The 27,947-nt window shown below is 41.6% G+C and overlaps 1 protein-coding gene across 2 annotated transcripts; it reads left to right on the top strand.

Moving 5' to 3' along the window:
* Positions 1-8,524: 8,524 nt before the first annotated feature.
* Positions 8,525-24,993, top strand: LOC120049797 (probable N-acetyltransferase 16). 2 transcript variants are annotated; one of them, XM_038996226.1, is made up of 5 exons: positions 8,525-8,570; positions 18,843-19,041; positions 19,211-19,320; positions 19,482-19,605; positions 23,939-24,993. In XM_038996226.1, the coding sequence occupies exons 2-5, from the start codon at positions 18,853-18,855 to the stop codon at positions 24,518-24,520; spliced, it is 1,005 nt and encodes a 334-aa protein (XP_038852154.1). In that variant the 5' UTR covers positions 8,525-8,570; positions 18,843-18,852; the 3' UTR covers positions 24,521-24,993. The 2 variants fall into 2 exon arrangements, with proteins under 2 accessions (XP_038852154.1, XP_038852155.1); XM_038996227.1 differs by lacking the exon at positions 8,525-8,570 and adding an exon at positions 9,263-9,340.
* Positions 24,994-27,947: the final 2,954 nt, after the last annotated feature.

Raw genomic sequence — 27,947 nt, 5'->3', positions numbered from 1 at the left:
ACAGACAGACAGACAGACAGACAGACAGACAGACAGACAGACAGACAGACAGACAGACAGACAGACAGACAGACAGACAGACAGACAGACAGACAGACAGACAGACAGACAGACAGACAGACAGACAGACAGACAGACAGACAGACAGACAGACAGACAGACAGACAGACAGACAGACAGACAGACAGACAGACAGACAGAGACCGACCGACCGACCGACCGACCGACCGTACATACTGCACACCACACACACACACACTGGTAAACGGGGTTTGACGTCTCGGCCATCGCTCAGCTGTTTCTCACATTTGAGCTCGCAACAGTGTGGCATACAATAACTGGTATACTGTTAACAGACAGAAGAAGCAGGGGAATGTCTTTCAAGCAGAGCTTTTTTATAACATTTCCTGTATGGTCAAATTTAGTGTGAATAGAACATTTAGCTTTTAAATATAATAATGGGTTGCATGAACTTTAGATTCTAAAAAGAGCTGTTATAGCCAACCGATCTGTTATTGTAAGGAGCAAGACAGCGAGTGATTCTTATTTTGTGTATCTGGTTTTGTGATTGCAATTTCTGTATATAATGTAGGTCTATAATGTTTATACTTTTGTTTCAATAAAAAATCGGAACTAGCAAAAGTGTTTGAGTCCTTCACTTGTGACATCTAGAATATGCCTGCTTTTTTTGGGGGGGCCACTGGGGGACGACACAAGACCATTTATTCACTAACCTCGTTCCCAGGAAATGTAGCACAACGCATACATCAACGATTCAAAGTTGGCCTTAGTGGGAGTGACCATAGAATTCTATGGGAGTGACCCAACTGGGTATAGTTTGGATAGTTCTAACCACAGGGGGTTAGTGGTACCTTAATTGGGGAGAACAGACTTGTGGTAATGGCTGGAGCAGAATCAGTAGAATGGTATCAAATACATCAAACATTGTTTCCAGCTGTTTGATACCATTCCATTCGCACTGTTCCGGACATTATTATGAGTTTTTCTCCCCTCAGCAGACTCATGTAGTTCTAACAGACTAATGCATGTAAAATAATGTGCTATGAGGTAAAGAATATTAATTATGGATACTAGATACAGTAGTTCTTCCACAAACCATTAGATAATAAGTCAAAACAAATAGGCTAGCCTAAATTGGGAATAGCAGTAGGCTACAATGACATATGTGGCGCTTGTTACAATGACCTATATTGCAGTACAGGTTTCTGACATTTCCAGTCCAAGTCCAGGTGAAAAGTCAACTTTAATAACTGTTACGCAGAAGGCCCCAATTGGGACTAAAGTTCAATCCCTTCCTGGTATTTATTAGGCAGCCTGGTCTCACAGACAAGACGTAACATACTAAATGAAAAGCGGGGACACTCAAATAACTAGGGGCTGATGAGATGTTACATTTGGTATGGTTACATAAGACAGATGGTTACTTAAGGCAAGTAGCGCGAATGTCAAGCAACCCAAAGGTTGGGTGTTCAACTCTCATCACGGACAACTTTAGCATTTTAGCTAATTAGCAACTTTGCAATTACTTACTACTTTTTAGCTACTTTGCAATGAATTTGCATGTTAGCTAACCCTTCCCCTAACCCTAACCTTAACTCTTTAACCTAACTCATAACCTTAACCTTAACCCCTAATGCCTAGTTTAGCTAACCCCCTAACCCTAAGCATAAATCCCTTTAACCCAGAGTTCCAAAACTGGTGGCCCGCCAAAGGCTGTAAAAACACGAGCAAAGACGTAAAAACACCAGCAAATCAGCTCCAAGTGATTTCAAATTAGAAAAGATTCCCAGGCATAGAGAGATATACAGTAATAGTCAAAAGTTTGGACACACCTACTCATTCAATGTTTTTTCTTTATTTTTACTATTTTCTACATTGTAGGATAATAGTGAAGACATCACAAATATCAAATAATACATAGAATCATGTATCAACCAAAAAAGTGTTAAACAAATCAAATATTTTATATTTTATATTCTTCAAAGTAGCCACTTCTTGCCATAATATGGACTTGGTCTTTTACCAAAGAGGGCTATCTTCTGTATACCACCCCTACCTTGTCACAGCACAACTGATTGGCTTAAACGCATTAAGAAGGAAAGAAATTCCACAAATGAACATTTAACAAGGCACACCAGTTAATTGAAATGCATTCCAGGTGATTACCTCATGAAGCTGGTTGAGAGAATGCCAAGAGTGTGCAAAGCTGTCATCAAGGCAAAGGGTGGCTACCTTGAAGAATATAAAATATATTTTGATTTGTTTAACACTTTTTTGGTTACTACATAATTCCATATGTGTTATTTGATATTTGTGATGTCTTCACTATTATTCTACAATGTAGAAAATAGTAAAAATAGAGAAAAACCCTGGAATGAGTCGGTGTCCAAACTTTTGACTTGTACTGTATGTGATTGTATACAAATGTAAGAAAGGAGTGACATTATGTTTTAGTCAAATATTATATCTGTTTGGGCTCATTGCGGTCAATTTGCAGTTTCTTTAATACTTGAACCCCGAGGGCTCTCTATGGTCAGGGCGTGACAGTACCCCCCCCCCCCCCCCCCCCCCCAAAGGTGCGGACTCCGACCGCAACACCTGGAACTAGATGGGGAGGGTTAGGGTGGGCAACTAGCGTCGATGGCGGCTCCGGTGCGGGACGTAGCGCTCCGGTGCAGGACGTAGCACTCGCTCAGACCGTGGATCCGGCCATCCAATTGGGAACCATACTCACACCAACATAGAAATTCATGACTAGAACACCCCCTAGTCACGCTCTGACCTATTGCACCATAGAGAACCCCGAGGGCTCTCTATGGTCGGGGCGTGACATTTAGAAGCTTCTGATAGGCTAATTGACATCATTTGAGTCAATTGGAGGTGTACCTGTGGATGTATTTCAAGGCCTACCTTCAAACTCAGTGCCTCTTTGCTTGACATCATGGGAAAATCAAAAGAAATCAGCCAAGACCTCAGAAAAAAAATTGTAGACCTCCACAAGTCTGGTTCATTATTGGGAGCATTTTCCAAACGCCTGAAGGTACCACGTTCATCTGTACAAACAATAGTACGCAAGTGTAAACACCATGGGACCCCGCAGCCGTCCTACCGCTCAGGAAGGAGACGCGTTCTGTCTCCTAGAGATGAACGTACTTTGGTGCGAAAAGTGCAAATCAATCCCAGAACAACAGCAAAGGACCTTGTGAAGATGCTGGAGGAAACAGGTACAAAAGTATCTTCATCCACAGTAAAACGAGTCCTATATCGACATAACCTGAATGGCCGCTCAGAGAAAGGAAGAAGGAAGAAGCCACTACTACAAAACCGCCATAAAAAAGCCAGATTACGGTTTGCAATTATTCACGGGGACAAATATCGTACTTTTTGGAGAAATGTCCTCTGGTCTGATGAAACAAAAATAGAACTGTTTGGCCATAATGACCGTTGTTATGTTTGGAGGAAAAAGGAGGATGCTTGCAAGCTGAAGAACACCATCCCAACCGTGAAGCACGGGGGTGTCAGCATCATGTTGGGGGGTGCTTTGCTGCAGGAGGGACTGGTGCACTTCACATAATAGATGGCATCATGAGGGAGGAAAATTATGTGGATATATTGAAGCAACGTCTCAAGACATCAGTCAGGAAGTTGAAGCTTGGTTGCAAATGAGTCTTCCAAATGGGCAATGACCCCAAGCATACTTCCAAAGTTGTGGCAAAATGGCTTAAGGACAACAAAGTCAAGGTATTGGAGTGGCCATCACAAAGCCTCAATCCTACGGAAAATTTGTCAGCGGAACTGAAAAAATGTGTGCGAGCAAGGAGGCCTACAAACCTGACTCAGTTACACCAGCTCTGTTAGGAGGAATGGGCCAAAATTCACCCAACTTATTGTGGGAAGCTTGTGGAAGGCTACCCAAAACGTTTGACCCAAGTTAAACAATTTAAAGGCAATGCTACCAAATACTAATTGAGTGTATGTAAACTTCTGACCCACTGGGAATGTGATGAAAGAAATGAAAGCTGAAATAAATCATTCTCTCTACTATTATTCTGACATTTCACATTCTTAAAATAAAGTTGTGATCCTAACTGACCTAAAACAGGGAATTTTTACTAGGATTAAATGTCAGGAATTGTGAAAAACTGAGTTTAAATGTATTTGGCTAAGGTGTATGTAAACTTCCGACTTCAACTGTATCATACGAAATGGTTGATGGACTTCCACAAATGAAGGCATACCATAACAAATGTAAAATACCGTACTCATTGACTTTCCATGATTGCTTATATTATGTTACATCTACCCCTGAGTCCAGGTTGCAGCAGGGGAAAGGGAAAGGCTTCAAACTCGCAATTACTGTTTTCCTAGCAGCAGGATATTGTGCTGGCAGCAGGGGAGTGCAGTTAAAAAATAAATAAGAGTCCTCCTGCAAAGACATGATAAACTTTGGAAGAAAAAATAAATATATATATATATCGGACTATGGTGCAGTACAACTGTTTTACAAAGCATTGCAACTACCTTTAAAAAAATACATTGTTAATTTGATGTATTTGATTTTTATACCAGCATTTCTTTTGAACGTTTACACAAATGCTGGTATGTTGAAAACTATTGTGTAGGCTGTATTTGAAGAAATACACTTTTAATAAAATACATATGAATGTTATTGGAATTACTCAATAGAGTTTCCAAAACAGAATGCTGGCGACTCCTTACTCCACCCATTCCATTCACTGCAATACAATACGCTATACATGGCAGGGGTATTCAACTCCTACCCTATGAGGTCTGGAGTCTGCTGGTTTTCTGTTCTACCTGATAATTAATTGCTTCAATGTCCAGAGTCCAAGGTCCAAATATGGCTTCAAGGTCCAGAGTTGAGTTTGAGGGGTATATGGGATATTTATTGGGTTGTATTGAAATACATGTACAACCTGTCTCATTTAAACTGGGGTGGGAAATACTCAGTCAGATCTCCACTAACCAAATATTGTTCGTTTTTGAGGGGGACTGTGTCACACGGCCTGCTGCTGGCTTTTTGCTCTGCCCTCTCTATTGCCCCCACTGGAATAGAGCCACACAGTGGAGGTGTCATAATACCCATAAAACCTAGCAGTCAAACAGGGAAATGGTTCCAATAATTCTTTCACCATTCATTTTTCCCTTAGGGGATTTTAGAAACACATAAAATAAGGGCTGTAATTCATGAAGGCTTACCCTGGCGGGACATTTTGAAAACCATGGAAATCTCTCTCGGACAAAGTGACTTTTATCAATAACTATTCTACCTGTCTCAGCTAAAGTGGGGTTGAAAATACTCAGTAGGGTCTTTACTAACCAAATATGGTTAGTTTTGGATGGGGACCGTGTCGTACATATCCAGCAACACAGCTTTAAATGAACTGGTACTATCCATGGTCCTGAAATCAATACCCATTCAACAACAAAAAAAATAATCACAAAAGCTAAATGTTTTTTTTATCCAAATGAAAATCGAATTTATTTACAAGTGAAATATAATGAATATTAACCAGGCTATTAGGACACAGTATAATTTTTTGTACTTTTTACCCCGTGATATCCAGTTGATAGTTACAGTCTTGTCCCATCGCTGCAACTCCCCTACGGACTCGGGGGAGAAGAAGGACGAGAGCCATGGGTGCTCCGAAACACGACCCTGCCAAGCAGGCACTGCTTCGTGACACACTACTTGCTTAACCTGGAAGCCAGCCGCACCAATGTGTCAGAGGCAACACCGTCCAGCTGGCGACCGAAGTCAGCTTGCAGGCGCCCGGCAAACCACAATGAGTCGCTAGAGCACGATGGGACAAGGAAATCCTGGTTGGGCCAATTGTACGCCGCCTCATGGGTCTTTCGGTCATGGCCGGCTGTGACACAGCCTGGGATCGAACCCGGGACTGTAGTGATGCCTCAAGCACTGCGATGCAGTGCCTTAGACCGCTGCGTCACTCAGGAGGCCATAAGACAGGACTTCTAATAAGGCCAAGTAACAATAATTTGTATTTTCTCGCAAATTACAATTTGAAGAGATGGGCTATGATCCATGAATCAGTCCAACACCCTAATCAAAGAGGCAAATCTTTGGATTAACTGCGACCAAGGTGGGTTTAAGAAAATTGTTGGAAGGCTCTACATAATTGGAGTGTTAGAAACCTGTAGCAACATGATTTTACTAGGATACTGCATCAAAAATATTTTATTTGCCAGGCCAAGCGATTAAATTGATGCATATTTTGGCTCATGTTAAGGCTGGCCTTGGGCTGATCTAAATGTGTAAAGGTGCAGCCATCAACATCACCTTTATGTTAATGTAGGTCGTTAAAGGGTATGCCAGTCCATCAATGCTGACATTGTGTTTTTGATGCAGTCGGCTTCTCGAACAGTCAACCGCTAAGAATCTGTATTTGGCACCTCCATCTGGGCAAGGACAAGAGTGCTTGAAATTCTAGTATGGAAAGATTTTTTATTTCACACTGGAAGCAAACAGGGTAAGCAAAAAAAAGTGTTACGGTGTATTGTCTTTCCAACTGATATTCAACACAACATCAGTACATTAATGTATTGACCCCTTCACTTTTTCCACATTTGTTACGTTACAGCCGTATTCTAAAACTGGCTGGGGCACTCAAGGACATTCAGAGACTTGTCCCGAAGCCACTCCTGCGTTGTCTTAGCTGTGTGCTTACTGTAGGGTTGTTGTCCTGTAGGAAGGTGAACCTGAGCGCTCTGTAGAAGGTTTTCATCAAGGATCTCTCTGTACTTTGCTCCGTTCATCTTGCCCTTGATCCTGACTAGTCTCCCAGTCCCTGCTGCTGAAAAACATCCTGCCACCACCATGCTTCACCGTAGGGATGGTGTCAGGTTTCCTCCAGATGTGAAGCTTGGCGTTCAGGCTAAAGAGTTTCATCTTGGATTCATCAGACCAGAGAATCTTGTTTCTCATGGTCTGAGTGTCCTTTAGGTGTCTTTTGGCAAACTCCAAGCGGGCTGTCATGTGCCTTTTACTGAGGAGTGGCTTCCGTCTGGCCACTCTACCATAAAGGCCTGATTGGTGGAGTGCTGTAGAGATGGGTGTCCACCTGCAAGGTTTTCCATCTCCACAGAGGAGCTCTGCAGCTCTGTCAGAGTGACCATCGGGTTCTTGGTGAAGGCCTGACCAAGACCCTTCATCCCACGATGGCTCAGTTTGGCCTGGCGGACAGCTATAGGAAGAGTCTTGGTGGTTCCTAACATCTTCCATTTAACAATGATGGAGGCCACTGTGTTCTTGGGGACATTCAATCCTGCCGAAATGTTTTGGTACCCTTCCCCAGATCTGCGCCTCAACACAATCATGTCTCTGAGCTCTACGGACAATTCCGTTGACCTCATGGCTTGGTTTTTGCTCTGACATGCACTGCCAACTGTGGGACCTTATATAGACAGGTGTGTGCCTTTCCAAATCATGTCCAATCAATTGAATTTAACCACAGTTGGAGACAAATCTAGTTGTAGAAACATCTCAAGGATGATCAATGGAAACAGGATGCACTCAAGCTCAATTTCGAGTCTCATAGCAAAGGGTCTGAACACTTATCTAAATAAGGTAATTCTGTTTTTTAATACATTTGCAAACATTTCAAAAAAACTGTTTTTACTTTGTCATTATGGGGTATTGTGTTTAGATTGATGAGGGATTTGTTTAATTTAATCAATTTTAGAATAAGGCTGTAACCTAACAAAATGTGGGAAAAGTCAAGGGGTCTGAATACTTTCCGAATGCAGTAGGAGGACGCATGCTCTCGTTCTTCGCCTCCCCCGAGTCCATAGGGGAGTTGCAGCGATGGGACAAGACTGTAACTATCAATTGGATATTGCAGGGTAAAAAGTAAAATGACACCGTGTCCTAATAGCCTGGTTAATATTCATTACACTTAACATTTTGATAAAAAAACATTTAGCTTTTGTGATTCTTTTTTGTTGTTGAGTGGGTATTGATTTCAGGACAATGGATAGTACCAAGTCATTTAAAGCTGTGATGCTGGATATGTACGACACGGTCCCCATCCAAAACTAACCATATCGAGTTAGTAGAGACCCCACTAAGTATTTTTCACCTCACTTTAGCTGAGACAGGTAGAAAAGTTCTCTCTACAAGCCAATATGTATCCCATGTACAGTCTATAACAGTGTTTTGTATTGGAGGCTATATAGCGGATAGAGTGAAAAGCCAGCAGCAGACCGTGTGACATTATCCCCCTCAAAAACTAACCATATTTGGTTAGTAGAGACTCTACTGAATATTTTCCACCCCACATTAGCTGAGACATAAATTACTAATAGTCTTTTATTGTTGGGACAACAAAAGTGACCATTGCTGAAAATTAAACATCTTTTGAATGATTTAACCATATTGCAATGTTTTGAAATGAGGGCTTTTATTTTGAAGGTTTCCTCATTACCATATAAATATGACGTTATTTTTTGTGCTGCTGGCAGATTACTAGTAAACTCAAGGATTTCCAGGCGACAAAGCAAGTCACGGGGTATGAAACGTTGTTCATTCTCTGTATATAGATTCTTTACACATAAAGTTAATCTTTTTTATATCATATTATTTTTCGGATAAAGTTGCAATGAGAAAACGTCTGCTATTGTGATAATGTCCAATGTTTGCAAGTCTAGCCCTATGTTTAACAACTTCTTAATGGAAAAGTAATTGTAACATTGCAACAACAAAGTTGTATGTTTTGTTGGGGTGCATTGAAAACGGATCCCTATATAGCCTAAAATGATTGGTTTTCGATATTGGCTGACATAGCCTGCGTGTATTGTTCTGTGTTGAATGCCTAACTACACCTGCTGCCTGTCTGTCTGATTACAAGCCTACAGTAAATTACAAGCCTACAGTAAATTCAGGGTGGTGATGTTGCAATGTAACAGCTAGGACACTGAATGGCTTTAGAATAGGGTGACCAGACGTCCCCATTCACCGGGGACAGTCCCCGTTTTTGGTGGCCTGTCCCCGGCTGGAGCTGTCCCCGGAAATGTCCCCGTTTTTAACTGTGCGTTAAAAACAGACCGCAAAGTGAAATATTTTACTTGGCAAGAAAGACCGGGCAGCAGAGCCTACCGGCTGACGTCTCAATCGCGTTGTGCTTGTTTTGTCCAGTAGAGGGGGTGCTCGCTATAGCAGCTTCATTCACTCTTCTTCTACTACCTACTTGCTCGCGATAGTTTAAGTGGAAAACTCGGCCAGAAGCTAGCAAGTGTCAAGTGAATCCACAACATCACCACAAACGTATTTTCAAGCCAGGTAAGTTACACTCGTTTGAGATCGTTTGAGATACTAGCTAGTGATGTTAAGTCACAATTTATTATATAGATAGATGATCTGCTCTATAAGGTTTTAAATAGGTTATGCTAGCTAACGTTAGCTATGTAGACTAAGTTAGCTAGCTAAGTTACTGTTATGGTAGCTAGGTTAAAAAACGTTCACATGTAAAAATGCTGTGGACGGGCTATTTTGAAAATATGATTATATTAAATGAATGCACAATTAATTCTGAGAATATTTTTGTAGATTACAATTTTAATGGTTTGGCATTATAATAAGTAGTGTGAAAATATATTTAGAAATGTTCATGGATAACATTAGTAGTGGAGAGGAAGGAGAGGAGGAAGGAGAGTGAAGGAGGCAGAGGAGGAAAGGTAAAGATATGGTTACAGAGCCTGCCAATTTATTATTCCAAACAATGTTTTTGAGATAAAATACAAAAATGAGGCAAGCAATGTGAATCAATTAACCAAAGTATGTTATCTAATAGTATGCTGTTTATTAATACAGATTGGAGAGAAAGGAGAAGGAAAAATTAAGGGAGTAAAAAGAGTGAAGCAAGGAGTGTAGAAGAGTGAGGTGGAAAGGTGAAGAGAAGGAAAGGAAGACCAGTGAAGAAAAGAGGAGGAGAAAGATTGGAGGAGAAGAACAAGTTAAGAGACTAAGAAGAGTGACACAAGGAGAGTGAAGAAAGGAGAGTGAAGAAGAACAGACAGAGGAGATACAATGACTCTTTCCAAGAAACGGAAATGCACTTATGAAAAACATGAGATAATTTCTATTTATACGCTCAGGTCAAGACGATAGAATTGTTCACTGCACCCTTTGTAATTCCTCTCTTTCAATTGGCAGCCGGAGAAGAACGGCAGTGGTAGAACATCAGCAGACGAAAAAGCATAAAGCCTCTCTGATTGCCCGTGTTGGTATGCCCTCTGTCACCACATTCTTCAAGAAGGTAGAGCCTTCCCAAGAAGAATATGGTTTAGCTGTGCAGGAGGGTGTCTTTCCATACCACACTGTGACACAATCATAGTTACAGATCTATGGACTGCACAGCACAACTGACACGGAAGCTTTGTGAGCCAAAGTTCACATGTGCTAGGATAAAATGTGACGCCATATTGAGTAACGTGTTAGCACCATGGGCAACCACTTTGGTAACACAGGACCTAGACCAAGTTGAATTTGTGTCCCTGTCCATTGATGCGTCCAATCATGGACATGTAAAGCTGCTGCCAATAGTAGTCATATGTAAGATATATGATGGCAGCACATCTGTGGAAACAAAACTGCTTGATTTTGTTGAATTGAATGGAGAAACAGCAGAGGAAATTGCAGCTGAGGTCCTGGTGGTCATCCAAAAATGTAACCCGGAAAACATTCTCTGCCTACAACAAATACCAACTTTGGAGGACTGAATAGGCTGGGGAGGGTCAATGTCCATACTAGAGGTCGACCGATTATGATTTTTCAATGCCGATACCGATACCGATTATTGGAGGACAAAAAAAGCCGATACCGATTAATCGGCCGATTTATTTAAAAAAAAAGTTTTATATATATCATACACACACACACATTTTTGTAATAATGACAATTGCAACAATACTGAATGAACAATGAACACTTTTATTTTAACTTAATATAATACATAAATACACACACACGCACACAGCTCTGAAGTGACAATGATACTGAAGAGTCTGCTTAGGAGACAAATACTCTCAACTCTTTGAATAAAAATAGAGTTTAAGTTACCTGTGATGAATGTTGAAAACAAAAACTTGAATTTCTATATGCAGGAAATCCTATTTTAATAATGGGCATGGTAAGAATTGACAACCAAAGTGCGAGTCATAATTCCCATGACACCTTCTAGCAAAATCTGAAAAGCGGTTCCTTCATTTATTCCATAGGATATTTTTAGATTCACTTAAAATAAGGTCTGTGCTTCGTGTAGGCTTACATCACCGTGCCAATTTTATAACTGTGTAGATATCCATAGGACAAGGTAACTCTGATCAATATTGGCTAAATATAAGCGAAGAAACTTTTTTGTAGAGTGGATTTATGAAAATATGTTGACAAACGTTACCTTATCCTAGTGACATTTACACGGGTATCAAAACGTCGAGGCGGTTTAAGCCTGCACGAAACACAGACCTTATTTGAAGTAGATCAAGACATTCTCTATGGAAGACATGAACGGTAAAATAACGAAGGAACCCCTTTCAAATTCAGCCGCAAGTTATTACAGGAATTATAACGCGTCGACTATTTCTCTCTAAACCATATACCTTTGACTAATCCGGAAACTATCACCTCGAAAACAAAACGTTTATTCCGTTCCGTATTTTATCTAACGGGTGGCATCCATGAGTCTAAATATTCCTGTTACATTGCACAACCTTCAATGCTGTCATAATTACGTAAAATTCTGGCAAATTAGTTCGCAAAAAGCCAGGCGGCCCAAACTGTTGCATATACCCTGACTCTGCGTGCAATGAACGCAAGAGAAATTACACAATTTCACCTGGTTAATATTGCCTGCTAACCTGGATTTATTTTAGCTAAATATGCAGGTTTAAAAATATATACTTGTGTATTGATTTTAAGAAAGGCATTGATGTTTATGGTTAAGTACACATTGGAGCAATGACAGTCATTGATTGATTGTTTTTTATAAGATAAGTTTAATGCTAGCTAGCAACTTACCTTAGCTTACTGCATTCGCTAACAGGCAGGCTCCTCGTGGAGTGCAATGTAATCAGGTGTTTGTAGAGTGAAAACTCTAGATGTGCAATACCATTGATCACTCCCACTCCATTGATCACTCCCACTGTCCTGTGGGTTTTCAAGAAAGGCAAATTAATGAAACTGTCTGAATTACATTCCCCTGCTAAGCACAATAGATAGGGCCTATTATATAGTGCCATTGGACTAGTTAACTGTAAGGTTGCAAGATTGGATCCCCCGAGCTGACAAGGTTAAAAATCTGTCGTTCTGCCCGTTCCTAGGCCGTCATTGAAAATAAGAATGTGTCCTTAACTGACTTGCCTAGTTAAATAAAGATTAAATAAAGGTGTAATAAATAAATAAATCGGCAAATCGGCGCCCAAAAATACCGATTACCGATTGTTATGAAAACTTGAAACCGGCCCCGATTAATCGGCCATTCCGATTAATCGGTCGACCTCTAGTCCATACCAAAGTTAAAAATGCTCTGCAGCGGGAGGTGATTGGCTTAGGTTGTCCTGCCCACATCATACATAACATGGCCAGAATAGCTTTGGATATGATGTTGAGTACCTACCCACATCATTCATAACACGGCCAGAACAGCGTTGGATATGATGTTGAGTACCTGCCCACATCATTCATAACACGGCTAGAACAGCGTTGGATATGATGTTGAGTACCTGCCCACATCATTCATAACACGGCCAGAACAGCTTTGGATATGATGTTGAGTACCTGCTCACAAAGATATTTGGATATATTCATATTTTCACCGTCAGTAGAAAGACTGAAGGGCTTTTGTGAGTTTGTTGGCCAGGAGTACCATAACATTTTAGGACACAGCAATGTTCGTTGGATCTCCATGCTCCCTGCTCTAGAAAGAGTGATGAAAATGTATGTGCCATTGAAATCCTTTTTCATTTCTGAAGAGAAATGCCCTGTTGTCCTGTGAACAATGTTCGAAGATCCACTGACTGAACTTTGGCTGGCCTTTGTCCATGGAAACTTGACCGTATTCAGTGACACGATCAAGATGCTTGGAGGCCAGGATCACTGTGCTGTGGAGTCCGCTGCAATTCTGAGAAACGTTGAAGCAAAATTCACTGCAAGACGTGATGACAACTTCATTCCAGTTTTGGTCAGAGGACTTCTGAGAGAGCTAGAGGAAAATGGAGCCATGTCTAAAGAGAGCTTTCTCAAAACATCCCAATCATTCTTCATTACGGCTGTGAACTACTTGCAAGCATGGGGAAAGCACACAGATAATCTAAAAGATTTACATTGTCTCCTTTTAAAAAGGCAACCTCTGCGTGAAGAGATCCAGAAGGCAGCAGGCAGGCACACTGCAGGAAAAATGCCCCAATGTGACCATCAATGAGGATGCATTGTGTGACGAGGTTACTGGCCTGCAAGAGTTCCTAAAGGGGGGATCGCTTGAAGAATGGAAAACATCGGAGACACCGCTTAGTCAGATGGAGCACAGTGGTTACCCACTTCAAAGAGAATGACATCCCACACACTAACCTGGCTAGATTAGCGTCTGTTGTCATGTGCTTACCTGGAAGTAATGCGCCAGTCGAGAGAGTGTTCTCCCAAATGAATGATCTATGGACAGCAGCAAGAAATAGGTTCACTGTTTCTACCATCAAGGCCATGCTTATTGTGAAGATAAACTTCAACCTCCCCTGCCAGGAGTTCATGGAGAAGCTGGCCAAAGCAATCCTGAAGAAGATACCTTCTTCTGAGAAATATACAGATTAGGTTGGTATAAGTATATTATGTAGTTACCAATCTCATCAGCATCTTATTTCTTTACTATGTTAAGTATTTCACATATACTATTGTCTGTTTTTTCAATTTTGCTCATGTTCTCTTTTGCTCTTATTCTACCAGGACCACTGAATGGCTGTTCAGATCGGACAGTTCTGTTTTGTCTGTAGTGTTTCTGTAATATAGTTATTTTCTCTGTATCACAGTGTGCCTGTTAGAATAAATACATGAAACCGGAATTGTCCCCCTTTTTTATTTCATAGATAATATAACATTGGCTATTTTAATTATATATTGACCACCGAACTGGAAATGTCCCCGGTTTTCATTTCAGAAATCTGGTCACCTTACTTTAGAACCGACGTGGGACACTGACCGGTGTTGGGGAAGCTACTCTGAAAATACAGTTTACCAAGTTAGCAATTACTTCACACTGGAAGAAGTTAAGCTACACTAAATCTACCTTTAAGAAAAATACTGTTGACTTAATTTAAGTTACTTTGAAAAAGTAGTTCACTACATCGTGTAATTTAGCCTATTAACTATTAAACACAAAAATGATGTTTCAAGTGAGAAATAGGCCAGTCTGAAGCTGAAAAAGAAAGGAAATGATTGCCTAATTCACCAATACTTTGTTTTATTACATTTTTTATTAACTACTGAAAACACTTCCTAGATTTTAATTTAGTTCAACTACCACCAACCCCCTGGGCACAGGTTTACATGTGGTTGAGTTGTCAATGTGAATTCAACATGAAATCAACAACAAAAAAATCACCATGTCACTGGATTTAGGCTAAAAGTTGGGTGAAAAAAGACAATGCCCTTATGTTAACTTTTTGCAAATCGAATATGTTTCCCACGTTGATTCAACGTCATCACATACTTTTTGGAGGTTGAAATGGCGTGGAAACAATGTTGATTGAACCAGTTTTTGCCCAGTGGGAAGCTACTGCAAAATGTAGTTAAATTACCAGTTGAACTATATGTAGCTCACTACTCAACACTTTCACTGACACGTACGCATAAAGACACAGAAATCGACGAGCATACAGATGCCGGAAATACGTTTATTTAACTAGATAACAAGCAGCAATACTCAACATTCTCAATCCATTTTTTTAAACTTTTAAATTAATTATATATAGCAATAGTCACCAACATTTGAGTCAAGATCACTTTGAGTCAAAATGCAAGCCGAGATCTATTGCTCTGATTTTTTTTTAATGACTTAAAACGTAAGCCTATGCAACATTACCCTAAAAACAGTACTGTAGCAATGAGGTTTGTGCAGAAGGCTATAGGCCCAATACATTATCACCGCATTTTGGCTTTGCTTGAATTGCCCTGCCAATGCATTGTTGTTCAGACCATTTTTCTTTGCATTATTCAAATTGGATTAAATATTTTTTTTTTAATCTCACTCATCCTACACACAATACCCATAATGACAAAGTGAAAACATGTTTAGACATTTTTGAAAATGTATTTAAAATTAAAACAGAAACATCTAATTTACATAAGTTCTCACACCCCTGAGTCAATACATGTTAGAATCACTGTTGGCAGGAATTACAGCCGTGAGTCTTTCTGTGTACGTTTCTAAGACCTTTGCACACCTGGATTGTACAATATTTGCCCATTTATTATTTTCAGAATTCTTCAAGCTCTGTCAAATTGAATGTTGATCATTGCTCGACAACTATTTTCAAGTCTTGTCATAGATTTAAGAAGATTTAAGTAAAAACTGTAACTCGACCACTCAGGAACATTCACTGTATTCTTGGTAAGCAACTCGTGTAGATTTGGCCTTGTGTTTTAGGTTATTGTCCTGCTGAAATGTGAAGTCATCTCCCAGTGTCTGGTGGAAAGCAGACTGAACTGAGTTTTCCTCAAGGATTTTGCCTGTGCTTAGCTCTATTCCATTTAATTTGTCCTGAAAAACTCCCCATCTCTTAACGATAACAAGCATACCCATAACATGATGCAGCCACCACTATGCTTGAAAATATGGAGAGTGGTACTTAGTAATGTTGTATTGGATTTGCACCAAACATAACACTTTCTATTCAGGACCATAAGTTAATTGCTTGGCCACATTTTTTTAGCATTATTACTTTAGTGCCTTGTAAACAGGATGCATTTTTAGGAATATTTGTATTCTGTACAAGCTTCCTTTTCACTCTGTCAATTAGGTTGTTATATATTGTGGAGTAATTACAATGTTGTTGATCCATCCTCAGTTTTCTCCTAGTACAACAAATAAACTCTGTTTTAAATGCACCATTGGCCTCATGGTGAAATCCCTGAGCGGTTTCCTTCCTCTCCGGCAACTGAGTTAGGAAGGACACCTGTATCATTGTAATGACTGGGTGTTTTGATAAACCATCTAACCTATAATTAATAGCTTCACAATGGTCAAAGGGATATTCAATGTTTTCAATTGTTTTACCAATAGGTGCCCTTTGCGAGGCATTGGAAAACCTTCTTGGTCTTTGTGGTTGAATCTGTGTTTAAAATTCACTCCTCGACTGAGGGACCTTACAGATAATTGCATGTGTGGGGTACAGAGATGAGGTAGTCATTCAAAAATCATGTTAAACACTATTATTGCACACAGAGTGAGTCCATGTCCATGAATCCGCTGTGTGACTCGTTAAGCAAATGTTTACTTTCCGTAACAAAGGGGTTGAATACATATTAACTCAAGACATTTCAGCTTTTCATTTTTAATTAATTTGTAAAAATTATTAAGTGAAAAACAATTTTGACACTGACATTATGGGGTATTGTGTAGGCCAGTGACAAAAACATCTACATTTCGTCCATTTTAAATTGAGGCTGTAACACAACAAAATGTGGAAAAAGTAAAGGGGTGTGAATACTTTGATTGCTAGGCATACCAATACGATTATTTCTTGATACGTTTGAAACGAGGTCTAGTTGTGGCCGTAACTGGACTAGATTATCAATGACTCTTGGCATTGCTTGACTGCCGTGAGGATGATAATTAGCCTGACGACACAAAATGATTCCGCTGCTCTGTTATTCACTACTGTTACGAACCCCTTTGGCCTGACAATCTAGGGGGGGATGGTAATGGGACCCGTAACATACCTCATGCAAATTATAGTAGTGACAAAGTAAGAGTGAGAACAAAATAACCACGACAACTAATATCTACCGTCAAACACTCAGGGTTTATTTACAAACACACGGTAATGGGGGGAGCAGGAAAAGGGGCTGAGCTGGACCCAAGGAAAGAAAGAATAATCATCCAAAAACACCCCTAAGCTAGACTAGCCTATTTCAACAACAGCTAACTAACCAAAAATACAGTGGGTGGTCCACCCAGTTCTAACAAGTGTATTTAACAAAGTATTCCTACGGGTAAAGCATGCCCATGGGCGACTTATCTTGGTACCCCCTTTTCCCACCGTCAAACAAACACCATAACCAATACTCACAGGTGGGGACAAAGTGACATGTAGTTGCAAACCAAACAAGAGATCTACAGACAGATGGCATTGACAAAGAGAATTGAGCTCTAGAGAACACAACTGACATGGTTTTTAAACCAAGGGAAAGGGAATGTGATTGGGTAGGAGAAAAGGAGCAGGTGTCTTCTGATTAGCGACTGATTGATGACTGATTGGGGAATGATGATTGTCACCTGTGAGTAGGGGAGAAGGAGAGAAAAGAAATACACAGGATACACACAGAATACTTGTATCCGTAACAGCTACATACTTCTCATTGTGGAGAAGAAACTAATGTCCGTGGGCGTTGGCCAGAGCAAGGAGTATGGGTAGCCAGGCAAGATGATAAGCACAGTCGTTTGTGAACTGCAACCCCAAAACGAATCGTTCTCGAGTTCGAGTTTGTTAAGCAGAGGCTGTGTAATTAAGTTTTGGTTCTACAAAGCTGTATCCATAACATTCAATAATCAATTAGCTGCAGTCATTTTTGCACCATGCGATCAATTATCATTTCTAAACATGTATCTTTCTTCTCTACGCTCTTGATCTATTTTCCTGCGCGCATATGACAGACCGTTGGTGGTCGGAGCACGTCTATGGAGCCAGAGGAGCGTGCATTAATCCTGCTGAAGGACTCATTGCGGCCAGCACTAGCAGGTCAAAATAACGACTAAAATGAACGAGTCACGAGCAGGTCAAAAAGCGTTGAGAACTGCACACCTCTACCGTCTTCCAGCTGATGGCAAAACTCAGGTGGCACCACATTATTTCTGCCTCATGCACAAATTGTTGTTACTCCTATGAACAGAGAGTGACATATTCCTCGATATTAAAAAAGACCCCTGCCACTAATAATAACAACGCAAGCCTATCGATACACTTTCCTACTCATTCATTACAGCTGCAGTGCTGGTTGTAGCGCAAGTGGAAGTAGGATGAGGTTGCATTTTATTGCTCATAAAAGTGTTGAATAAATAGTGTTGACAGCGCTGAGTAGGACCTTAAACATGAACTCGCTCATAAAAACAGCAGCTCTTTGCTGTATTCATTGACAGTCTCTCTCTAGTCATGGTTTTAAACGTTTTGAAATCTCACTATCAACTTTGCCGTAGCTTTCTTTTACACCTGCTACGTTACTGCAGACACTGTAATCTGAGCCATGCGATTGGCCAGCAGTAGGCTTGTAGTGCACTTGAGTTGCTCTCTGGACCCTTCGGGGGAAAAAATGGGAACACTTCACCTATCCAGTGCGCAGGGCAGCTGAATCGGCTGCACCTACCGCCAACACCCTCTAAAAACAAGAACAAAAAAACCAGCAAAAATAAATAAAAACAAATGTAAGGCTGCATGTTTGTTTTTTTACAGAAATGTTTGCCGATTGACTAGGAATGCCTTGGAGATCAACCAGTTGATCGCGATTGACCGGTTGCTGACCACTGATATATAGCCAATAATTATTTACTCCATTTGTTTGTAAACCACAACTTTTACAGGACAGAAACCATGGCAGGTAGCTGTGTTGGGGAGAGCGACGGCCTGACATTCTGGGTGGCTGAACAAAAGGACTACGATGACGTCATGTCCATTTCTGTTAAAATCTACGGAGGGAATGACTACCTGCCTCATCGATATGCCGGTTGGATGACGGAGCCTGACAGAGTGGTTATACTGGGACGCAGAGACGGCAAATTGGTCAGTGTGTAGTGCTCTCGCTCTCTCTCTCTACATCCATCCATCCCTATTTCTTCCTTCTGTATCTCCCTCCATCCCTCCCTCTCTCCCTCTCTACCATCCATCCTTCCCTCCCTCTGCCTCCTCCATCCATCCCTAAATCCATCGTCATCCCTCCTCTCTCCCCCAGGTGGCGCTGGAGTCTGGTCTAATTGTTGACGAGGGGTGTACGGTGGTGGTGGAGGGGTTGAGGGTGTGCCCCAGTGAGAGGGGTCGCGGCGTGGCTAGGGTTATCCAGAGGTTTGGTGATCTTTTTATATGATTTATTTATTTGCAGATTTCTTTTTTACACACAACAAAAAAGAACAGCAACAAACATAGTAAACACCAAATAACGTCACATACACAGCTCAAGTCCATCGTAAATTAAAGACAAATGTACGGAATGTATACATATACAGATTTGCTGACCAGTACATCCAGCAGCTGTACCCCAGCGTCAGGACCAAGAGACAAACCAAGGCTGACGACCCTTCAGCTGGGCCCACACAGGCATTATCCAAGTTCACAGAGCTAGGGAGACGGGTGAGTTATAATTCATACTATACTATTATATACTATACTACTGTATACTTTACTATATATAATTTACTATGTATAATTTACTTTACTGTACTATACAAACCCTCAACTTTTTTTTATCTGAGTGGTGTAGAAAACTGTTTGAAGGGTTTTGTTTACCGTAACCCTCAACCACAACCCTAACCCAAACCCTCAACCACAACCCAACACAGGGACCCAATACACACCAAGACCTCTCTGGGGTGGTGACTATGGAGAAAGGGGTAAAGGTGGAGAAAGTTGTGATGATCGGACAAAACAAAGGGAAAAACAATCCTGACAGTTTCCCTTCTGAACCCTCCCCAATACTAACCTCTCCACCTACCTCCTACCCAACCCACACAGTCTGTTTCCCAGAGCCCATTGTGAGACTCTCCCGCTTACCTTCACCAAGACAATCCACCACAACATCCCCAGCCTGAGATAAACCTGACACGGAACCCAAACCGGATGCGCGCCATCGTGCATACATTTATTTTGTCCCCCTACACCAAACATGATCACGACACACAGGTTAAAATATCAAAACAAACTCTGAACCAATGACATTAATTTAGGAAATGGAATTATGGAAATGTAAATGTAGCTAGTTAGCTTGCACTTGCTAGCTCATTTGTCCTATTTAGCTAGCTTGCTGTTGCTAGCTAATTTGTCCTGGGATATAAACATTGAGTTGTTATTTTACCTGAAATGCACAAGGTCCTCTACTCAGACAATTAATCCACACATAAAACGGTCAACCGAATCGTTTCTAGTTATCTCTCCTCCTTCCAGGCTTTTTCATCATTGAACTTATATGGTGATCGGCATCTAAACTTTCATAGTATTACCACGACGACCGGCAACACAGTTCGTCTTTCAATCACCCACGTGGATATAACCAATGGAGTTGGCACGTGGGTATCTGCTTCTATAAACCAATGAGGAGATGGGAGAGGCAGAACTTGCAGCGCGAACTGCGTCAGAAATATAACTGATTTCTATTTTAGCCCTTGGCAACGCAGACGCTCGTTGACGTGCGCGAGCAGTGTGGGTGCAATAATTGAATAACATAGATTTCTAAATTTATTTTGCAACGCTCGTGCGCGCGACGCGACCGGTGTGGTCAGGGTATAAGACTTACTCAAAAGTGTTCATAGCATGCTTTTCTTGAACAGAAGTCCGTTTCACAATCTCTAACATGACATGCGTAGCCTGTATGTACCCAACACTCCTTGTGTAAAAGTGCGTACATTCATGTTACGGCAAAATGTCTGTTATACTTATTTTATTTTTTATATAGGAGGATCAGAAGAGAGATATTACATTATGTTTCAAGTTATAACATGTCATGAGTCCTTCAGTTTAATACAGTGTTTATAAAACGTGTTTACATGTCATTTGCGCTATTGCCGCCATTTTCTTTTTGTGACAAAGAGTAGGAATAAAAAGTCCCTCCCTTGCGATCTCTTAGTACTCATATCCTGATTGGTCGTTTATCCAGTAACATATACAGATCATAAGATGTTCTGCTGACTTGCCAAAGGCATCTGTCTTCTATCTCCTGACCTCCTCAGGGCCATTCAGAGTCGTAAAGGGAGATCCGTCTATTGGTCTTGTGATAGGTTGAAAGGGGGCGCTGTCAATAACAGAACTGTTATTAACAGAACTCGTGGGCTCTCGTTACAAACTATGCAACACAAGGGTTACATAATTTAATAACACAACAAAAAATACTTGAATTCAGCCACAGAACAGATTGCTTGATTTTCTCCCTAACCCAGTGGTCACCAACCTTTTCTGAGTCAAGATCAAATCGCAGATTTCCGACTCCGGGAAAAAAAAACATGAAAATGTAACATTAACCAAATAAAAACAGTTCTGTAGGAATGAGGTTTGTGAAGTAGGCCTAATACAGTATCACAGCATATTGGCTATATGCCAATATTGTTATTCTCAGACCATATTATGTTTCAAAACTCGAGTTTTGATAACAAAATAGATCAGTTTGTGTAACATTTGCAAGGCACAGCTAGGCAAAAATTTGAATAATTTGTTAATAATTTGCTTTTTAATTTTACTGGACTGATAATACCTGCATCTGATGGTCATGTTGCTTTCAAGATAACTGGGAATTTGGTTAGAGTTTACGAGTTGTATAACCGTTCAAAACGATTTTTCCCGGTCTAATCCAGTTCCCAGTTGTCTTGAATGCACTGAAGTCGGAAGTCAAAGATTACCGACTTCTGAGTTCCCAGTTTTTTTGAACACGGCATTAGTATTAGCGGAGGGAGAGAGAGAGAGCAGCAGAGGGGTCCACCTCTCACGGTCTCTACTCTCTCCTTCCTTTCCTCTGGTGAGACTGACCAGAGAGAGAGGACACAGTCTTCCACCTGATGGCGAAACTCGAGTCGCACACGACGGGCTGCTAATAATAATAAAAAGGCAGGGCTATCAATACACTTGGCTACTCATTCATTGCAGCTGCAACGCAAGTGGACGTAGAAAGAAGCGCGTTTTATGTTTTGTAGTAGTGTTGAATAAAAACTTACCCCCATGTTCCCCCACCCTCTCCAGACCAGACTGATTTACCACCCCCATGTTCCCCCACCCTCTCCAGACCAGACTGATTTACCACCCCCATGTTCCCCCACCCTCTCCAGACCAGACTGATTTACCGCCCCATGTTCCCCCACCCTCTCCAGACCAGACTGATTTACCGCCCCATGTTCCCCCACCCTCTCCAGACCAGACTGATTTACCGCCCCATGTTCCCCCACCCTCTCCAGACCAGACTGATTTACCGCCCCATGTTCCCCCACCCTCTCCAGACCAGACTGATTTACCGCCCCATGTTCCCCCACCCTCTCCAGACCAGACTGATTCACCGCCCCATGTTCCCCCACCCTCTCCAGACCAGACTGATTTACCGCCCCATGTTCCCCCACCCTCTCCAGACCAGACTGATTTACCGCCCCATGTTCCCCCACCCTCTCCAGACCAGACTGATTTACCGCCCCATGTTCCCCCACCCTCTCCAGACCAGACTGATTTACCGCCCCATGTTCCCCCACCCTCTCCAGACCAGACTGATTTACCGCCCCATGTTCCCCCACCCTCTCCAGACTGAATTTCCATATACATATGCAGACCGAGGAGGAAGTTGCAATAGGCCCGTGCAACCCACGTTTTTATATCAGCACAAACAGAAACCCTCTTAAACCTTATCCTATAGCTTCATGTCCACATCCCGATTCAAACCTTACCCTAACCTCAAACACAACCCAAACCCTATCTTCATGTCCACATCCTGGTTCAATCTCTAAATTCTGACTCAGCTTATCAATGACAATATTATTCTAGTAATAAAAGTGGTTGAAATAGTCTGTACATTGTATTTCTATGAATTTTATTTTTGGAATTTTTACTTCTGTGTCAAAGCCATTTGAAAGGCAAATGTCCAGACAGTCTGTCTGCATTTCCTATTTCTTCCTAGAAACCAGCCCAAAAATGTCAGTATCTTATACCTGGAAACACAGAGGGGTTAAAAGTCTGTCTCAGCGTGTGGCTGTGTGGTGCTCTATACAACAGCCTTTCAAAGAACACCTGACTAAAGGAAGAAACAGCATGTGTCTCTGTCCTAAATGGCACCCTATCCCCTATATAGTGCACTACTTTTGACCAAGGCCCATATGGCTCCAGTGCACTACAGCGCGAATAGGGTGCCATTTGGGATGCAAGCCTGTGTCATGGGTACTGGTGTGGTGAATACAATACGAAACAGTGCTGTGTACTAATGGAAACACTTAGACTGGTTTATTGCGGCAGTAGTCCAATTGAGGACCACATGGAGACCGGTTATGTCTAATTTAACTGAGTCAAAGGGTGCGTCCCAAATGGAACCTGTTCCATATATTGCTCTACTTTTGACCTCAGCCAATAAAGTTGAATGGATGATTTATTCATTGAGTTTCTGAGGGAGCTTGTTAGGGATAGGCTGTGCTTGTATTGCTAAGAGACTTGCGCGCACACACAGATACACACACACACACACACAAACTATTGCTGCACCTTTCACAAGGGGGAAAACACCACAATGGACTCGTAATTCAGGTGTCAAACCACCCCTCTTTTTCTTCTTTTTACATCTACCTCCGCTTCATCCCCCTCGTCTATATGTTTGCTCTGTACTGTTTTCACCCACTCTTTTTCTTTCTCTCTCTTCATTTCTCTCTCCCACTCCCTCATTATCTCCCTCCCCCCTCTCTCTCCACCCCATCCCCTCTCAATCTCCCTCTGTCTTTCTCTCTCTCTCTAGGCTGCTCTCTCATTCATCGGGGAGGCCGACAGTTTCGAGGGTTTCGTCTCACACCTGAGGAACAAACTACATTCCACCACAGGAAGTGAGCCAGGTGGGTCCGTCCCTCAAATGGTTCTGATAGAGGATGAGCAACACCTGAAGAACATCCTCCTTGATCCTGAACTCCCCTCCAGGGTTCAACTTCCTGGTGGTGCCATTATCCAAGACTGGCAGCCCTTACAACCAATCAAAGGCAACCTTGAGATCTTAGCAAGGCGAAACCTCACCTGGTTGGCCGACAAGCCGGAAAGACCTTCCTTCCTCAGCTTTTACACTCCGCCTTATCCAATCCCGTACAAGGGAGGATCGCTGAGATTCAATATCGATATGTTTGGAACTGATCTAGTTTCAGCAAAGAGGGCACTTGCCGGCCATTTTGAGAAAGTGAGGGAGAGGAGGGAGGTGAAGGGGAGGGTGATGGTTCATGTGTATCTGAATAAGTCGCTATGGGAGGGGGTGAGGGAGTTCTGTGAGGGATACACAGGGGTGAGGAGGTGTAGAGAGTACTGGGAACAACTGTTTCTGGAGAGAGGGATGTGAGGAGATGTGGAAAGGATGAGAGAGAGAGGGAGGGAGAGAGAGATGAACAGAGGATAGCAAAAGAGAAGACAGTGAGAGAGTGTGCAAATGAGACTTAGAGAAGGGTTTTCCACATTATCTTGCTTTGATTATTTGAATCAGCTGTGTAGTGCTAGGGAAAAACCTAAACATACCCCCCTGGGGGGGGGGGGTTAGCCATGTAATCAATATACATAATATATCATACAGTATGTAAGACTTTTTATATTGATTTGATTGATTGGAACAAAGCCAGCACTTTAGAAGTTAATATGATAAAAAAAAAATGATTGGGATGATGCAAGAATTTATAATGGGACATTACAGGAATAAATGTTTTCTTATTAAATCATTATACATTTTTGTAAAGACAAGTCTACCAAATCACTGTGATTCATCATGACTATGAAATGCAAATCAGTATCAATAAGAATAAATGAATAGAATGTTGCTGATCATTCTCTCTCGTATCCATTTATAACTGAAGCAGGTGGAGCTAAAAAGGGGGGAAATGACAGCTAATTGTGTGCGTGCGTGTGTCAGCTGCAATGAAAGGGCCATGGAAAACATGAATGAAAGCCTGTTGCTGTCTAATCGATACAGTATGTCTGTTATTCAGTACTGTAGGTAAAAGGTGATTCAGATAATTGAACTCAATGAACTGAATGAAGACTGACGCTGTCGTGCTACTGTACAGTAGCTCTCACAAAACATGGTTACTGACTCACTACATCTCACAGAGAAAAGAGCTGGATATTGTTGCTCCAGTAAACTCAATGATCTTTCTCTGTAAGACAATGAATACATGGTTACTGACTCTTATCTTATAATACAATTGTATCCAGTGGCTTTAGTTTATGATACCTTATCAGCCAGTAACTGTAGCATATCAATATGTGTGAAATCATAATTGACGTCATACCAGACCAGACAAGTATTTCGCTACACCACAAGCATTTCGCTACACTCACAATAACAACTGCTAACCATGTGTATGTGATCAATAACATTTGATTTTATATGTACTGTACAGTACCTGTATATCTTAATAGCAGTTGATATCTGACAGTTATCAATGAAACAGGATGGTGTATAGTAAAATATATATTGTAGTTAAAAGGAAGGCCCTTGGTTGGAGGACAGAGCTTTCAGCTTTTAGGTGTTTGTCTGTTCAATCAGAAACACACTCCATTCCGTCCTTCTCAACCAGGGTAAAACGTGTGTGTGTGTTGAGTGCTTGTTCCTGAATACTAAAACACTTTACATCCGTATTTACCTAATTAGAATGACTAATTGGATCCCAAAGAGAATTAAAGAACATTACTATCCAACACAGCTCTGTGAGTAACATAGCTTTCATACATTTAGTTACATTGTTGTTCAATTAGGCGCCACCTAGGTACTGTAGCTCTCAACGGGCTGTGTGGTGTTTTCAAGTGGTTTTATTTGGAACAAAATAAAGTACTGGCAGGGGTAACAAACAGTAGCCAAGGATAAAACAGAATAAAGTATATAAGGAAAGGAGGAACAATAATATTAGACTTACCTATTCAATTATACCTGGTGTATTGTAAAAGCCTTGCTAAGGCAATATAGGAAATGAGAAAGCTTTACAATTTCTAATACATTATCTACAGAATAAGCTTGGTGTGTCAGATCCTCTACCTGCACGTCTTTACTTATGACTATCGCTATTAAGCTCTCAGAGACAATACTGATACGGTTCTACACAGGCAGCCCAATTCTGATCTTTTTTTCATTCTTTGGTCTTTTAACCATCAGATCAGCTCTGAAAGAGATCTGATTTGAAAAGATCTGATGTGATTGGTCAAAAGACTAATTAGTGGAAAAAAAGATCAGAATTGGGCTGCCTGTGTAAACACAGCAATAGATTCCGTCCTCACATCCTCGATCACTGTCTGGTTAGGGAATACGTCTGCCCGGTCCAAGGGCAAACTGCAAAGGATTGTCCGGTCTGCTGAGAGAGTTATCAGCTGCCACCTGCCCTCCGTTAAGGTCCTGCACGACTCTAGGGAAAGGTCACTGTGCAGGAAAGATCCTTGCTGTTCCATTCTACCCTGGTCTCCCCCTCTTCCAAAGACTCCCCTCTGGAAAAATTGTTCAGGTCAATCACGACCAAACCCCCAGCTCTTTTGTTGTTGCTGACGTTGAGGGAGTGGTTGTTTACCTGGCACCACGCCGTCAGAGTGCCTACCTCCTTGTCGGCCTTTTCATCATTGTTGGCAATCAGGCCTACTACTGTCGTGTCGTCAGCAAACTTGATGATGGAGTTGGTACTGTGTGAGGCCACGCAGTCATGGGTATACAGAGAGTACAAGAGGGGACTGAGGACGCACCATTGTGGGGCCCCCGTGTTGAGAATCGGTGTCGAGGAGGTAACGTTGCTTACATTTACCTCCTGGGGGCAGCCCATCAGGAAGTCCAAGACCTAAGTTCAGTCCCAGGGCCGTGAGCTTTGCAGTGAGCTTCAAGGACACTGGGGTATTGAAGGCTGAGCTGTAGTCGATGAACAGCATCCTCACATATGCATTCCTTTTGTCCAGGTGGGTGAGGGCAGTGTGCAGTGCAATGGCGATTGCATGGTCCGTGGATCTGTCAGCGTGGTGGACGAATTGGAGAGTGTTGAGTGTGTCGAGGTGGAAGGAGTTGATATGTTTTTTTTAAATTTTATTTATTGAATATTCGAAACATACAATATACTTGCGGTGAAGCCGCTCAACAACTACATCATACCAGTCATCCAACAGATTCCAATTCAGAGTGACACACAGAAGCATCCAGGGTCAATGCCCTGCTCAATGGCACGTTGACCGATCTACCACCAGGCCAAAAAACGTGAACCCGAACCCTCCAAGATCCCCCCACAGTTCCCCAATAGCTGTCCCTCAACCATTCGAGACCGCTCCCACAGCCCCCACCCAAGAAGAAGAAAAATAAAAAATACAATTAATTCCATTCCCCAACCCCAACACCAACAACCAAGAGACAAAAAGGAAAAGACAGAAGAAAACAGCAAACAACAACGCAAGAAAATAATAAAACAAAATAATACATTTAAAACAAAGGACATCAAGGACAACTAAAATCACAACAGCAATGCCAACTGTATATGTTTGTGTGCATGTCTGGCACTATTACATGTATGTGTGCGTTTATTTGAATGAGAGTGTGTGTATATGTGTACAAACACCTGCATGGCATCAGCCTCAGGCAAACCGGCATTAGTTGTAAAAACACTGCCCCTCAGTGTCATTGAAATGTACTTTTTTATTATTTTTTATTTAAAAATGTTTTTTAAATCTTTGACCATCATTCTATCTCCCACACAGCAACTCCACTCCCACTTGTCTCCAATTCCGCATACCAAGGTGATATGGTCTTTGACTAG

Source organism: Salvelinus namaycush, chromosome 6 (genome assembly GCF_016432855.1).
Source record: "Salvelinus namaycush isolate Seneca chromosome 6, SaNama_1.0, whole genome shotgun sequence".
Lineage (NCBI taxonomy): Eukaryota > Metazoa > Chordata > Actinopteri > Salmoniformes > Salmonidae > Salvelinus > Salvelinus namaycush.
Note: the sequence above shows the minus strand (reverse complement) of the source record. Positions and strands in the feature narration are given on the sequence as shown.